The 18017-nt window shown below is 40.0% G+C and overlaps 1 protein-coding gene across 20 annotated transcripts in view; it reads right to left on the reverse strand.

Annotated features, from left to right (window-relative positions):
* NBEA (neurobeachin) overlaps positions 1-15681 on the reverse strand; it is a 460574-nt gene extending 444893 nt beyond the window's left edge. For 19 of the 20 annotated variants that reach the window (XM_085555249.1, XM_085555204.1, XM_085555247.1 and 16 more), the window contains exon 1: positions 15034-15681. In XM_085555249.1, the coding sequence (XP_085411375.1) occupies positions 15034-15303 (270 nt within the window). In that variant the 5' untranslated portion in view covers positions 15304-15681. The remainder of the gene's footprint in view (positions 1-15033) is intronic. The other variant, XM_085555210.1, reaches the window with a different exon arrangement.
* Positions 15682-18017: the final 2336 nt, after the last annotated feature.

Raw genomic sequence — 18017 nt, forward strand, 5'->3', positions numbered from 1 at the left:
CAATGTTCACTTTGATGAATGACTTAAAATAAGAATTTTTAGCACAAATATATTTAAGAATATAAAAGAATTATTTTAGCTATGGGCAAACTGTAAACTAAAGGAAAGTCATAAAGTAAAACTATGGAAACTGAAGGAGGAATATACATAAATTTAATTGAATGGGTCTGCAAAAAGAGGGAGGCAAAAGAGGAAAAAGTGAAAGGCTGCATCAGATACTTTACTTTCCTTTACTAGTAATACTCAACTAGTATTCTATAAATGCACTCACCCAAATGCATCTTCAATATTTGTTCAACATGACAATTCCTCCCTGCTTTCTACGTAAAGTCATAACCCACTGTTGGACATCATTTGAGACAAGGATCGAAGATCTAAAGAAGACTTTGAATATGTTAGCATATTTAATTAGTAAATATGGTAAAGTACTGAACAGGTCAATCTTTAAGTACATCAGTTCAGATTTCCATTCTGTAGAAGACAAAATCCAACCAACAGAACAATGATAAAGAAATTGTTTGGCCAGTAAATGTCTGCAACAACATTTAGCGCCTGACTAACTAGACACATCCTTACACTCTGCAGTATCTACAACTTACAGCAGACACAAAGCTTTTTGAATTACTTTTTACTGTGCTTAGCTCTGTAGAGTCCCTACATCTCAAAGGAGAAACTTTATTCAACTCTATAACAAGCTAAGAGTTACTTCCTGTTGAGGGCAAAAAGACTGTAATAAGTCCAGTAAAGCCACATTTTTCTTAAAGCAGTAACCTTTAGTATTCTTGAAAGGAAAACAACAGGAATATTTGTATTTTTGAACAAAACAGCATGCATTTTGTTTGCCTACTTGGAAGGCATCAGATTTCTAGTTCAGCACAGAACTCTCATATTCTCCCTCTCCCAAAGCCTACACTTGCATGCAGACTCTCAGTTTTGACTACCACTAGCCTTCCACTCTAAATTGTTCTGTGAGTCATGATTTAACATTTTGTAACCAATCCAAGTCTTCTTTTTTTTTTTTCCCCAGGTTTTAACCAACCTTTATAGTTCCTCTTTAATGCTTCAGAATCCTGTGACTCAAAGATGGATAACATTATCTACATTAACACAAGTGTCTCAAATTGCTTATACTTACAATTATAATTTACTGATGCTCTCTAGACATTCCATTTTCTTTCATTTTTTCCATGGATTTTTCAGTACGAAAAAGCAATCCAACTAAATGTGTGTGGTGTTCAACAGCAGTTTGCAATTAAATCTGCCAGACATCTGTAAAAGCCTTAACTAGCCCCGCTCAAGGAAAAAAAGGGTTCCATAATTCAAAAAGCACAAAAAAATGAAATAAAGGTGATCTCACCTATACAAAGGAAAATAATATAGTAAGGTATAAGCACCAAATACAGATAAAGAGGACCAAATGTTTCCAGGAGGAATATACAGACTTTGTTTTCTATCAGTCAACCCAATAACCATTAGACAGTGATAAGAAACAAGAATGTCAAACATTAAAATTAAAAACAAAAGAAAACCCGCAATAACTGTACCATGACACTGCGATGCCCAAGGGAAAAAAAAACAACTATGCAGATGTGTTTTGAATGTCTTCAGAACCAACACAAACTTAGAAAATTCCTCTTTATTTGTTACTTATTATTCAACCCCCATAACAAATAAATTACAGTTTTCTCCAACATAAGTGAGTTTTAAATAGCAGCATTTGTCTCATAAACTTGAAAAAGAAAACATTTAATTACTTCTGTAATGTACTCTTAATTACAGTATTCCAAGCCAGGGTAAAACATCTCAACCACTATAAACTCTCCAGGAGAAGCACATTTACAGTGTTCCTTCTGTTCAGCCAATGACTCAAAACCACAGTGCAGCTACAAGATACAAATCCTACAAGACACAAGCTTGGAGCCTCTTGTGAGAAAACTGGGCAAGCATTTTCAGTGGATACAGCACACCAACTCTTGCTTACACATCTAAGCGTTATTTCCTACTAACTAGCATGCTGTGTCATGCCCTGCTATATAGCACAAAACTAAAGCACTCCCACTGACATCACACTGCAGTAGAAAGCTGGATTAGTGATGTAATAACTTTAATTCAAGCTCTTTACTGGTAATATTGTCCTCCAAGAGGATCCTGAGTAGCTTCATCTCTATAAAGAAAGATGTCAGGAATCTTCACGAGAGAAAAAGCCAATAACACTTTGTCAAATAAGACTTCCCAGAGGAGGCAAAGGAACTGCTAAAGAGCCACACTTACAGACCTTAAAAAAAAGGCACAGTCCACTGGCATATCACAAATGACAATGTGTCTAGGAAAGTCGGCATGCATAACCAAACCTTCTTCATCATTTGAAAGGATCAATCAGACTTTTTTCTAATTGTACGTCACCACTGCAAATGTCAACCCAGTCAAGACAGCCCAGACTTCAAAAGCCACAAAACAGCTTTTTTTTTAAAAAAAAAAAAAAACGGAGAAATGACAAGTACCACATATCAATCAATCTGTGTTAAACTGCAGTTCTGTTTACAACTACACATTTAAATGTTTAACTCATATTTTCTGTACCTCCTTAAGAACAGCATTTCAAAATATTTCCATCACATAAAGAAAACCAGCACATCTGAGACCAGAACAGCAATACCTCCTGATCCTAACACCTTCAAAACCTGAACCTTATCCCAGACTGCCCCCACAGAGCACCATAAAATAGTTCTTGCCCATGACATTTTAGCCTGCAACATCAGTCACACAACTTGAATTACTTCTTCTCTAGGGCTTATTTTGAAGTTTACAACAACAAAAGACTTCACACCACTCTGTTTTCAGTTATGGTACAAACCTATTGACCTAGAATGGTTACTAATGATTACCTAGCTTCGGAGAAGCATGAGAATAACAAAATGATTATGTATGTATTTATTACTGGGGAAGTTGCAAACAGACTAGGAATCTGGCACGTATTTACCATATAGCAGTATCAACATGTATTAACAATTACTGCTAAATGCTTCTTCCTTCAATAACTCTCTTGGCTACATAAATTTTTAATAATGCCTCAGTATCCCTTCATTATGGTGTTTTAAAGATTTCATTTTACTACACAAAGGACAGACTATTTAGGTGGATTCCAATTCTCTAAATAAATAGAAATGTCAAGATGACTTTCCTCAGATGCGCTGTTAAACAACACTTATCACCTCCCCATTGCCCTTGAAACCTTCAAGACATCTTGAAAGAACTTTAAAACATTAGCTGCACCATCAATTGCAGCATCTATGCATCCTGCTTGTGCTATGAAGTACATGGTCTTCTCAACAGCTTTTATTCTAGGAAACGCTACATAAGAAAGGAAATAAGGCTTTTTGAAAACCTCTGAAGCAAAAATATGCATAGCCAATTCAGATACACTGAATTCCCTTAAGCAAATTCCCTTAAGCAAAAGGGAAGCTTGTAATGTCACGCACCCACAAAAGTCCTAACATCACTATGAGGGAGGAATGCAGGGAGAAACACAACGCTCTGAGACAGTAATTTAGAAGGACAGAACTGTGGACGGTTATTTGTTAGCAGGCTGGCAGCAGTTGTTCAGGTTGCTTGACCAACTTCCTTACTGAGGATGCCCTAAGATCTATTGTAACTTCACAAGGAGCCCACTAAGAGAGAAGCACTCCTGCTAATTTAAACAAGGTGCTCTGCAGACTCCTCTGATCTCCAGAAAGGACTGAGATAATATCAACACTTCAAGTTCTTTATGGCTTTTCCGCACATCTGGATAATATCAGTTTTTGTTATGAAATGCATTCAGGGTTGATCTGAGCTAGAAGAAAGTATTTTGTATGCACTGCTCTCTTTTGAAGGGGTAATAAATTTTGGCTAAAACACAACTCAATTGAACTAAACTTAGTCAGAAAGTTGGTTTATGTCGTATTTGGGGCAGTAACAGAGCTCCACTGCAATTACCTGCAGCCGTGATAACACCAGATGACAGCCTGGGACCACATAACAAACAATGCAAGGACTTAATCTTGACTATAAAAGCTTTTCAAACAAAGATACTTTCTTTTTACGCTCTGAAACTCCTTATGCACTCCAAGTTTGTTTTTAACACAATGAGTTTTTATTTCAAAGAGCCATTGCTGTTCATTTGAAGCTCAGTGTTCTGGTATTAAGAGATGATGGTAATTCTTTCATATATCACAAAAATAATTTTTAAAATTGTATAATTTGTCATTTTAAGATCCTCGTATTTTTCAGCAGACGTTTCTTCACTGAGAGGAGATAATTGGTTGTATTCACACGTTTCCACTCATACTTCAAATGTAAAGCTACCTTTCAGCAATATCATTTCTTAATCACTAAACTACACCTAGGTAATTAGCTTACATCTTTTGTGCTGATAGTTTTAAGAACAGATTCAACCAGAGAAGTATGAGCTTCAACAGTCTGTTCAACAGTCAGTTCAAAAGGTACTGATGGTTTAGCCCCATTCACTTGGAACTTCTGTTTCCCCCTCTTCCATCCTTTCTTTTGACTGTTTCTTAAAGTTGCACCAAAGGCTCTTAACACATTTTACATGCATTTGCATTGCTCTAAGCTGCCGGGATACTGAAAAATGTGATACTTTCTGTGTAAACTACTTTTGAGTGAAAAGAAGGATTAGACTTGAAAACTAATTTTCAACTGAACCAAGACATGCAAAGCAAGTCCATCCAAATCTATGCATAAATAGAAATTAATCTCTTCTTGTAAAAAAAACAGATGTTTTTACTGTAATTAATTTTTTTGTTGTTGTTGTTATATGAACCTTTTAAATTAGTAGTACAGGAAACTATCACAGCTGCGATATCTAGGAATATCCTGTCTTGGAGTTTTATAAAATAACTGTAGCTATTAACTGAAGCCGTTCTTGGTGGAGTTCATTTTAAAGACTGTATCAACTCCTATTCAGCGAGCACTATCTTTAAAGTGTCAACTGTCAACAATCAACTCCCTCTCAGTGACTATACCTAAACACAGTTCCAGCCATAATGTGTTATTATTTTACATTATGAGTTATTTTGAACAGAAGAGTTACTTTTCAACAAAACATAAATCACAAAATCACAGAATTGTAGGGGTTGGAAGGGACCTCTAGAGATCATCGAGTCCAACCCCCCTGCCAAAGCAGGTTCCCTACACCACGTCGCACAGGTAGGCATCCAGTCAGGTCTTGAATATCTCCAGAGAAGGAGACTCCACCACCTCCCTGGGCAGCCTGTTCCAGTGCTCCATCACCCTCACCGTAAAGAACTTCCTATGCTGAAGTTTCAGCCCATTACCCCTACTCCTGTCCTCACGCACTACTGAAAAGAAACCAGCCTCGCGACTATGGCCCCCACACCTCAGGTATTTATAAACCTGGATCAAATCCCCTCTCAGCCTTCTTTTCTCAAGGCTAAACAGATATCAAGAATGTAACTGTGAAGACTAGCTTTTCAAGACTAGTTTCAAATAATGGTACTTATTTGAAAAAGTACTATTTATAACATGTGATAAGAGTCACAAAGTTCCCTTAACACAACAATAAACCGTTAATAAAAACTTCATACATTTGCAGTAGAATATCAAATATACCTACATTTTATATTTCTGAAATCCAGGAAATAAAGCCTACCTACAACCATAACCGTGACCTGGCAGAACTGACAGACACAGGCTTGTGTGTTCCATCCAAGGCTAGCTATTATCAATCAGGCACAACAGATGAAAAAGTAAATACTCGCTGCTGCAGCTCACAGAGGTCTGTTTTCTCTCCTGGTTGCATGTGGTGCAAACTGTCCTTTGCTGGTTTAGCAATATTGACTGGATTATTTTTAAGCAGATGTTGCAGCTCATACTGTGAAAAGAGGAAAGGCGTTGCTATAATTAAATGCCTCTTCAGACTCCAACTTTCACTTTTTGGGAAAGAAAGCACTATTAATCTGCTCTGGGAAAATAAAGACCTAAATGAGCAAATGATTAAGGGAGTGGAACAACTGGTGTACAAGGAAACACTGAAGAGAGCTTCAAGTGTTTATGGACTTGAAAAAGTATAAAGTGGTCTTGTCTTAACTACTTTGGTGCAACAGGGCAGAGGGACAGGGAGAGAACAGAAGCAATAAAGCCAAACTCTTCTCGGTGGCCCCTAGAGTCAGGAGTAGCAACAGATACAGGAAATTCCACTTTCACCTACATGAAAACAGGACTTGTCTTTAGAAATATTCAAATCCCAGCCATACAAGACCCTGCACCACTTGGTCTATTTGACCTTACTTAAAGCAAGGATTTTTGTCTAGAGACCTTTAAAGGTCCTTTTCATGCCCAACTATCCTACAGTTCTATGGATGATTCTGCTAGTCCATGAAAGTGCCCAGACAACTAAGTTGCACAGATGCAGCAAAGACAAGGTTTTTGGAACTGCAGAGTTCCAAACATGGGGTGAGGTGACTCTACAAATCTCTTTAAGGCAAAAGAAATAGAAAAATGAAGTGGCTTCTGTCCTTTGAGCTGCTGGCTTGGAAGGCCTTACTGAGTCAAGCACAGTCTTATAAAAAATGTTTTGATAAGTTTTAGTTAGTCAGTATTTCAATATTAAGAGTCGAATGGTCGTACCACACCACAGCTTGCCATTCACCATAACAGGCCATGTACTTTACTGGAGTAACAGAAGGGAAAGGTGGAGTGCTAACATTTCATTACTGATAAGTCTGTCAGCAATTCTGAATAGGGAAGTCCATCCTCCCTGCAGAACACTCTCAAGTATAATCATTCAAACCTTGATTTTCAAGGAATTTGTGGTTGTTTGGTTGGCTCTTTACATTCATAGTACTTATGGTTAGGCTGTGGTTGGACTTGATGATCTTCATGGTCTTTTCCAACCTGGGTAATTCTATGATTCTATGATTTATAGCCTTTCTGCATCTTTAGGGGTATTTACTAACATTATGGAGATACTACACAATTGGCGTTGACAGAACTCCGTTGTCAAATTATGATATGTATGTCTACTGGAAGGGACAGAGATGGCTTTCCCACTCTGCTAGCTAGAAAACACACATTCAACTTCAAGCCAGAAAACTCTCCTGATTATGGAGTCAAATTTTTATTTTTTTAATGGAAGGTTTTAACTCTTGAAGTAACAGGAAGATTTTTAGTTCAGAATTAGTTCAAAAAGTAGTTTTTGATGCATTTAGCTACACAAAGTAGTTAACAAAGTAGTAGTTAAGAGACAAGCAATCTTTGTTTAATATAATTATATAATTCTACAGTAGTCTGTTTCATTAGATTTGTTAAGGCATCTCTGTGTACCCAAGTTCACAGTTGTATTTATAAATATTCAAAACATGTTCATCTCACAATGGAAAAAAAAAAAAAAAAAAAAAAAAAAGAATATGTTAAAGTGGCTCTTAAATAATCAATTCAAAGTAGGCAATCAAAATTCAATAAAAGTTAGAAAACCTTACATCATTGAGTAGCTGTCACAGAATACTGAAAAGGCCAGCAAAAGTGAGATCACGTACAACAGATTACAATGCCATACTGCTGGTACTGGAGTTAGTTTAGAAGGCTCTTGCTGGGAGACTGATTGTTTCTGAGCACTACAGAAGTCATCAGGTACCACAAAAACATGATTAAATGCAGTCAAACAAGTAACAATTTCACTGGTAAGTAAATATTTTACTCTACCTCACATTCAATTAATTAAAAAAAAAAATAAACAACAACAAACCTAATATATAGTCTGCATAGTATAAGAAAGGCACCCAACTGTACACAGAAGAGCAGCTAAAGAAATCAAGCATTTTTAAGATGCTGAACAACAAAAGCAGTATCCACATTCACACAAGCCTTCTGTGAATCTCTGTGCTAGAACAATTTCATTGACACAACCCAATTTTAAAATTAAAGTGGGACAAGCATTTTACAGAGTTGCATTAATAAAAATTAATTGCTATCTCTGGTACAAATCTCAGTAAGACCAAAACTACTTAGACTTACTTGCATACTGAAAACTATTATTATCCACATACTTCAAAAGCAGAACAAACTCTAAGCCAAATAAATTACCAGAATGAAAGTTGTAGCAGAATAAAGTCAGCAGTTGTGATGTTTCTATTGGAAACAATGCCGTCTTTCCCTTTGAGATAGATACCAATGATTTTCTTAATTCTGAAGTGAAGAAACTGTAGTTCAAATACTTAAAATTCATCATCATCCTATAGTTGTAACAGATATTTCTATCATTAATATGTTACTCTCCATAGGAATACATATTTGCAATTGTTCATGACCATCATCCTGAATTGCAAATATTGAATGCCATGTCATTCACAGCCCATCCCAGCCAAACCTTAGGGAGACGGCAATAGTAGGCAGACCATCACATTCAAAACAGATGTTTCAAAAGGTCTCCCATCTTCAAATATAAAAGCAAGTTCTCAATTCAATTCAGTTTTAAAGTCAAAACAAAGGTTTTGTCTTAAAAAAAAATAATAATAAAAAAAATACAATTACATCGATCCTTAGGTCACCAGCCATACACAAGTAAACTAACAGGAGGTTGCAACAATGTTGCGCGCAAAGTGCTACAAAGTGCTACAACAAAACAGGAAGCAAAGAAAGTTGATTCAGGTTGGTAGACTTATAAAGATAGCCTAAATTACAAAGAGAAAAAAGTGAAGTGCTAAGCAATAAACAGATTAGATTAAGAGATTGAACAAAAATAGCTCAGACAGCTTACTGAGTTAACATAGGTGTTAAAAGCCACAGTATTTATCAGGATATAGTCATCCCTGTTTTGGTACTAGCCCAATCACAGACTGCATTCCACTCTAACTGATATCAGCGCATCGTGTTGTTAAGGGAGCAGGAACAAATCTGTCAGCAGAAATTCAGGGATGGCTGTGTAGATTCTGGTAGTTCTGTTTTTTGTTTTTAGAATGTATAATTACCCACTGTGATTCATATATTCAATAAGCATGAGTGAAGGTACTGGAAAAGCACTAAAATGAAAGAAAAACCTGCACCACAGCCTCCAAGACACCAGCCTGATGAATGTAATGAGCTATACCTTTTGAGTAGTGGTCAATAAGGCATGGTGAGGGGATCTGAGATAGAATGCCAACAGAAAAAATAAGTGTATAACCAAGTACACTGCTCAGTATGTAGTCTTGTAAAATACATGGTTTAAATGGAGAATGAGGTCACAGTTCTGTAAAAATAGCCTCCTGACAGAGCAAGGTGCTAACCCTCAGCCTGACGTAAAGGGATAAAACAAAGCAAGGGCTGGAGTCAGGTTCTGTGATCCTTGCAGGTCCCTTCCAACTCAGAATATTCTAAGATTCTACGATCCTAGTGCCTCAGGTGGGGGAAAAGAAGAACGAATTGAAGTGTTTTATTGATACCAGTCTCAGAACTTTATTACTTCAGTGTGACAAATATAATAAAAAAAGCCTTACATGTTCATTTCCCTTGTAATCTATGAACTGAATCCTATGAAGACAAGTGAAATATAGACCTAAGAAGAAAATAGCTATTCATAATTAAGTGGTAACAAACATTCAGTGATATGCTTGCCATGGCAGTTTTTAAAAAGTTATTGCCTATAAAAATACATCAATTCATCATACCAGAAGCACAGCCACCTTGCTAAGATATAACTAGAGCTCTATGATTGATACTGAAATTGAAAAGGTTCCCATCTGTAAATATCTAACACAAAAAGGCACCCAATAATGACAACAGCTGCAGTATTCTTACACAGTTGCCCAACAGAATACTATCACAACCTCTAGCATTGATTATCACCCTTTATAAACATGGTACCTCCTACAGTCACCTCAAGACAGCTTAAAACAAAGACAGCAATAGTAGGATAAAGACCAGTAGGACAGGTAACTCTGAGAAAGGAAACTTAGGGAAAAACACACACATACACACACACACACACAAAAAAAAAAAAAAAAAAAAAAAAAAAAACCTTAAAAACTCCCCCAATTTTTTATTTATTTATTTTTTAATAATACTGTAAACTAGTGAACAGTTGTAATAAGAAAATCAGAAGCCTTCCACAAGGAAAACGGAATAAGATCCTTAAGCTTGCAAAGCTTGTTCTACAGGACAAACAGAAGCCACATGACTGAGGCTAAAGCTCACTCTTTCACAAAGCACAAAAGCGATTCTTCTATCCACACAGTAGCAGAACTCTACCACAGGAAGTAGCTGCAACCAAGACTTTAAGTAGATTCAAAGAACTCAGATATCAAAACTCAGCTTTAGCTCAAGACAACCCTCAATCAATGTTTTAAAAAAAAAAAAAAAAAAAAAAAAAAAAAGAGAAAAGATGTTACGTCTCACATTTTCCCTCATCACCACTACTACAGAAAGGCTCTTTAGGGCCAGAGCCATCTTTCACACAATCCAAACTAATTGCTCTGAACCTGCAAATGCCATTCTTGCAAGTATGAAGAGTGACAAAGCACTAAAAAATGGCTTACCTCTCCTGATAGGTGACTAATGCTGAAGTAGGATGGAACCACCAAGAAAATGAGAAGAGCTAGGAAGAAGCGTGGGCCGAAGTCAACAAGAACAGCAAGAGACTTTTTGAACCTGGTGTTTGACCTACTTACTTATAAGCACACTGCAGCCTGACAAAAGATATATAAAGAAACAAAGTTTTCCAGATTGCACAAAGAGAACACCGGTCAGTTACATCTGCATCAATTTGAAAACTGTTCAGACCTACACTATCTCATGTGTTCAAGGTGCACAGGAAAAATGAGCAGAGTGTGTCAGCACCAGTCACAATTTCCAGCATCACCTGGCTTCCTGTTCAACTTTTACATGTCTTGTATTGTCAGAGTCAGCACTACAGAACTCAAATTCTATGAAATTCGAACTGGAACAAAGAGAGAAAAAAAGCTTTCTTAAGCTAAAAGAAAATGCAATGGTCACAGTCATAGTGGATAAAAGCTGGACATACAAGAGATACTTAAAAATATACAATGAAGGAAAAACATTCCCAAGAGCATTAAAATACTGAAGAAGAAGAGAATTAAGGAAGTAAATAATAATAATAGTAATCACAGAATCACAGAATTGTAGGGGTTGGAAGGGACCTCTAGAGATCATCGAGTCCAACCCCCCTGCCAAAGCAGGCTTCCTATACCACGTCACACAGGTCAGTGTCCAGGAGGGTCTTGAATATCTCCAGAGAAGGAGACTCCACCACCTCCCTGGGCAGCCTGTTCCAGTGCTCCGTAATGAAAGGAAGAGCTATTTGAAAGGCATTATAGACCAATTAATTAAAACCACGTGTGAAAATCTTAACTGGGAATAAAGTGGGAAAAAAAAATACACTTGAAGTAGAAGAACATAGATGAGCAGACTGACTGATCTAGTTCCACCTCTAGCATCACATTTGCTTGAGTACACAGTAGAAAACTTCATTTTAAACACATACCGTAAGTACAAAAGAGTATCAAGAAGCCAAGGAAATATGGAGAATAACAATGGGCACATCTATCATAGTAATAACAACATCCTTGACAGTTTCCTAAGAAACTTAATAGGGCTGTCCAAAGGGGAACAGCTTCTTCATCAATAGTTGCATGATCTGGTGTCAAAATACCCCCCAAAGAGAAACCAACAAGAGCAATGAAAGGATTACACAGTTCACAAGGAAAGCATTTTTCAGTTCTATACTCTGTAGAACACAAAGATCAACACATCTCAGAGAGAGTGTACTGAACCTGGGAATTCATAGAAATCCATAAAACAAAAAGTATCACAAAGCTCCTGGTAACAGAGAAATGCATGAGGCATGATAACTTCCCTCCTACTTCCAGTAATGTAACAAGAGAGAAAAAATCATGGTAGAAAAGTCTTTGGTTCATAGACTCTCATCACCTTTTAACTTTCATAATACTAACATTAGCAGGTTGTCTAAGGAGTTAAAGTTAACTCCTGACTAACCTCCTAGTAAACTCTTGCAATGTAAGGAGTTCACTTCAATTAGTTTATGGGTTGAATCTTCTCTCCATTATATCTTTTACTGTACCAGTAAACCACAAGGAATAATACAAGCAATACTAACAACCCTACAGAGTAATGTTCCATTAAATAAACTCACCACTATAATATAACAGTGAGCACAAGGCTATTTCAGAGGAAAAGCAGCATCATTACGAAAATACAATGAATCAAGAGTAGCAACAAATCCCATCAACAGTGTAGGTACGCAGAAGATCATAACACTCTCCAGGTACAAAGTCAACCGTTCAGATTTGGAAAAGTTGAAACTCCAAAAACATATTATGCATGGAAAAAGATTTTTCAGCACCAGATAAATGCATGTTATCACTTCACAGACGCAATAAATTACTGTGTCTGTCAACATCAGAATGCAACGTGAAATAACTTCAAAATGCAGTACCAGAGATCTGTGTGGGATCATCAGATCAGATGGTAACAACTGCCTAAGAGAAACCTCAGGAAGAACATTTAACAGGGAAGTGACTCTCCCAGGAAAGAAAAGTTTAGTCTCAGACTAAACAGAAGGAAGAAGAAGGAACAGACTTTTTTAAGTTTTACATAGAAGACAGCAGAAATCTCAGATAACCTAAAACATAAAGAAGTATCTCAAACTAACTTCTGATTCTAGTTGATAATAACAGAATTTAAATATTCCAATATCGAACTAAAAAACCAAAAAGCTATTACTATATGACTTATAAATGCCCAACAATGTAGTCATATTTATTCCAGGGGCTACATGAACTGATATTGATATCAACTCTCAACACTGTCTACTCATGATCAAATTTGCATCAAAAGTCATTCAGAAATATCATAGTAAAGGACCTTGGGGAGGGGGAGTTGGGAAGAAAACTTTTATTTAATGTTGCTATTAAAATCCTTAATACGTAACATTTAGAAGTTTAGGGATAGGCCATCAACTTTACTTTGTATCAGCTGTGTTTACGTTTGGTTTACATGTAAGTAAATCTTCAAAGCATAAAATTGATACATTTGCTGCACTGGCATGAAAAAAGATTAGTAGACAATGTAACTCCTCTCTTTCTTCTATGGAAATACTGACTGTAGTATATTAGAGTCCATCTGTTAAGTAATGACTGATCCAGAATGCATCGCTACTGCAGCAGACTCCCAAGCAGTTTCACATTTGTATACTTCTGATGCTGACAGAACTGTGAAACACTCGTTTATTTTTAAGCGTAAGCATAGATATCAGCATTAGCAACTAAATAAGTAGGTAGATCTTATAGCCAAGCACTGTAACTAGCACTGTACGTCGCCCAAATAAATACCATAATGCATTCTAAACCCTCCTAAAACATAACCAGTGTTAGTCTAGCTGTTGACGTATTAACAGTTAGAATTAAAGAAAGCTTAAATATGTCTAAGTAGAATGAAATAATAAAGGTTGTTTGGAAAAGATTAAAGATCAGTATCTGTCACGATCTACACAAAGCTACTTAATGAAATAAGTTAATGTCATTCCCTTATTTTGGGTGCTACCTTTAAAGGAATAGGTAAAACCCAATAAAGTTATGATGACTTGTACTACAGTTATACAAAGAAAATAGGTATTTAAAATCAGATTTCAGTTCAGTGTCTAACTGCTCATACAGATGAATGAAAAATATATGAGATTTCCATTTTGACAAATTCACAAAACTACCAGGAGTTTTAACCCCGTGTTTCAAGCCATAAATACTCAAATGTTCTGACCAAATCATGTCATTCTCTGCATGCTGCAGCTTTTCCATTCAATCTGTGCTAGGTCAAATGCAAATAGCTATCAAACAAACAGGAATACATCCCTTTAAAGTACTGGAAACAAAAGATATTCTTTACATGACTTTCTACAAAATGAGTATAGGTTAGAAGTATTCAACTCATTTGAAACAAAGGCAGTTCCAATTAACTGCCATTCAGTTTTGAGCAGTCATTTTTCTATCCTCTTTTACACGCAAAAGCAGAGGATATTTCATTGACTGAACTGCTTCAAAAGCTGGGCTGCAGCAAATCTTGCATTCAGGAGCAGCACCAAATTGCACATAATTGAAAGTGATTCATTTTTAGATCCACTCGTTTGGCTTCTGTAGGTTCCTCAGGCTTTGGTGTAGGTAGCGCAAAAACATTAAGTCATACAGTCCTGCAGTAACTCTTTCACTCCATGAAGTGAGCAGATGACAACGGAGCTACATTTTACCAACGTTCTCGTTTCCAGCCAGCTATCAACGTACAGAAACATTTCGCACCACGCAGACATTACACAAATTAAGCAACAACGCTTAATTTGCAGGAAGGTAATTAAGTGTTTGGGCAAGCGTGACAGATTATTAAGACACGAGCAACCCAATACATCACCGCAAACACAACTCTCTTTATTACACATATAAAAGCATGCAAAACCCATGCAAAAATCTCCTTCCTCCTCCTCTGCACAAAACGCTCGCCTAGCTCTGAGCTCACAGGGTTAAACCCTTCACATGTGTCAGCCACTAAGAAAAGACAGCAGCTCGGGCTGCTTGCTTAACCTTTTTCAATTAGAAACAGACACTACATTCACGCCACTCTTCTTCCAAGGAGGAAGTCACCGGGTTACACGACAGCACCCAGAACCTGAAGTTGCTAATGACTTAATCTCCTTATTTTTATCCGTTAGGAATGGCACAAGCTCCGCTCCCGCGGGAGAGGAGGCAGCGGGGAGGGGACAGGGGCCCTGTCTACGGCCCGGGGTCCTGCCGGGAGTTGGGCAGCGCCGGGGGTCTCTGCCACATGCAGAGGAAAGAGAGGCACGAGAGGAGTCGGGCAGGAAGGGGCGCTCTGCCCGGGGCTGGACAAGGGCCGTACAAGGGCCGTGGGCGCACGGGGGCCGCGAACGCGGAGGCGTCTCGGGCTGCGCGGGGCAGGCGGCAGGACGGCCGGTGCCCGGGGTCGGCGGCGGGGCGGGGAGGGGAGGCGGCCACTTACCAGGTTCAGCACCGTCTCCACGATGTCCCGGTTGCTGACCTCGCCGACCTGGATGAGTCCGATAAGGACGGCGAATTTCATCCGGATGTTGCGGATCGGCACCGACGGGTTAATCATCCCCGCGGGAAGCACCACGGAGCCAGCGCCCGACGCCCTCAGCTCCCCCATCACCGCGACGCTGCCTCCGCCGCCGCCTCCGCCGCCGGCCCCGACGGAGATGAGTCCCGCGGGCTGCGGCTCCGGCCCCGCCGCCGGCTTCTCGCTCGCCATTTACCTCCCGCCGTTACCGGCACCTGCCGCCTCCCCGCCCGGCCGGGCCGAGCCGAGCATCCACCGCAGCCGCAGCCGGCGGGGCCGCAGGGAGCCGGCCCGAGGAGCAGGCACCGTCCCAGGAGCCGCTCCCCCGCTCCGCTATAATGAGGGATTATTATGGGAGCCGATGCCCCGTTATAGCCGCAGCCTGCCGGCCGGGGCCGCCTCTCCACCGCGGGCCGGGAAGAGCGGGAGCCGCCGAACGCGGCCCGGCGGAGGCGAGCGGCGCTCACAGCCGGCGGAGGCGGGAGTGATCGCTGCCGCCGCTGTTGTTGTGGAGCCGAACCGCCGCCGCTCACTCCGCCATGTTGCCGCCCCCTGCCTGCGGTAGCCGCTAGGGCGCCTGCGCCGAGCCCGCGGAGGGGAGTGGCCGGGCAGGGCCCCCCCAGCCGGCCGGGGACAGGTGAGCAGGTGCGCCGAGCCCAGCAGCGGGCCCGCAGATGGGCGCCGACGGCCTCCGCCCTGAGGGGATTACGCAGCGGCAGGGGGATGTCACAGGGGATGTCACCGGCACAGGGCGCGGAGCCGACCCCACCGCCCAGGGGCGCCCCCTGCAGGGAGGGGCGGCCTCAGGGCTGCGGCTGTAGGCGGCCGTCCCGGGGTTCCGGGGCACAGGGCCCTTGTTGGGCCGCCTCGAGTGTTTTCCAGCTTCAGTAGTGGCTGCCATGCCTTCCTCTCAGTAATCCCAAGCTGCTGTGTGGTAACGAGAGTATGAGTGCAAAGCTTTTGTTATTTCTTGTGTTAATTCTATTTGTTCTTACTCATTTTTCTTACTTCTGGTTCTCAGTCATGTTCTCATCAGTTCTTACACGTGAAGGTCTCCAATCAGTAGTGGTTTTATCAAACCCCTTAGTTTCAGTGATGCCAATTAGCATTTTTTCAATCCTTTGTGTTATTACATCAGAGGAAGAGAAGCACTTTTGATATCTTTTGAAAAGGCTTACATTATTCAAATAGTGGTTCGAATAAAACTGTATATGTTTGCTTTGCATGTGCTGGAGATGATCCATCCCTATTCCCAAACACATTCTGTTTTGGCTTTGTAGCAACTGTAATCACAAAGTTAAATTTTACAACAAATCTCGATCCCAGGTCACAAAATACCTTTCATTCTGTCTCTAGCCAAAGTTGGGGAATTTGGCAGGAGCATCAGTCCTCCTGCAGACAACAAACTTCACAAACACAGTGAATCAGCAGGACTTGATTGGTGCACCCTCAAGGATTACAACAGCTGCTCTAAGCTCCACCAGGAGAATCATTGAATCAGAGAATTGCAGAACAGCTTAGGTTGGAAGCAGCTTTAAAGATCATCTAGTTCCAACCCCTCTGCTGCAAGCAGGGTTGCCAGCTACCAGCTCAGGTTGCATAAGGGCCCATTCCAACCTGGCCTTGAACGCCTCCAAGAACGGGACATCCGCAACATCTCTGGGCAAAGAATATCTCAGCTCTGTGCTATCAGAGGTATTAGCTTTAGGTACTTGTAAATGCTGTATATTATATCTATATTTTTGCAAGCTCTGTAGGTTCTTGACAGTGCATGTAGACCAGGTGCACAGACATGACCAAAACAGTGGTTACCTGGGAGTTTCAGAAACATTATTTCAGAAAGCTGCAGAAAGATGGAGAGAAAACCCAGAAGATTTGTTATGGGAGGTAGAGAAGAAAAAGTTTTCTTGAAATTCCCTTACAATGGGCTGCCATCTCCTAGCAATCAACCTTTGTGAAGGTGTGCTCTAATTTCACATACTCCTGGAAGAGCCAAAGGTTGCATTCCCACCAGCCCCATAACAGAACTAGTGGTGTTGAATATATATGCAGTTAATTACCTAAATACCAAGTCATCTATCTTAGTTTAAACCACAGAGGAGGTTTCCATGAGGTAACCAGACAGACTTTAGACTGTAGTGTGTAAGCTCTCTGCATCATGGGAGGAACTCTGAGGGCAAGAACTTCCAGCTGGTAGATCACGATGGGTTGATGGAGTAGTGTGTTTTGAACTGCACTTGGTATCTCTATCCTTGGCTGAAGTAAAACATGTTCCAGAAGCTTTTAAAACTATTATCCAAAAAATCCTAAGTGAAAGACTGCAACTTGGAATTGTCAGTGAAAGATTCCATTGCTTATTTTACCTTGCCCGGCTTCCCATAAAAACAAACACCACCCATCCAAATGGTCTACAAACCAAATAATTATGCAAATATGCCTATTAGGCTGCATGATAACCTTCATCTTGAGCTGAGAAAGGAATATTTCATATTCTTAGTGTTCCTATCTGGCAATCAGATATACTCTTTGAGTCTAGAAGTCCCCAAGTTAGTATAAACTTAAGTTATTTAGATATGCATACAAATATTTCAGAAAATTTCAGAATAGAATCATAGAATGGCCTGGGTTGAAAAAGACCACAGGGATCATCTAGATTCAACCCCCTGCTATGTTCAGGTTTGCCAACCACCAGACCAGGCTGCCCAGACCACATCCAGCCTGGCCTTGAATGCCTCCAGGGATGGGGCATCCACAACCTCCTTGGGCAACATGTTCCAGTGCGTCACCAGCCTCTGTGTGGAAAACTTCCTCCTAATCTCCAACCTCAACCTCCCCTGTTTCAGTTTAAAACCGTTCCCCATTGTCCTGTCACTAACCACCCTCATAAACAGTCATACCCCCTCCTG

Source organism: Coturnix japonica, chromosome 1 (genome assembly GCF_054131305.1).
Source record: "Coturnix japonica strain WE chromosome 1, WE-NBRP24, whole genome shotgun sequence".
NCBI lineage: Eukaryota > Metazoa > Chordata > Aves > Galliformes > Phasianidae > Coturnix > Coturnix japonica.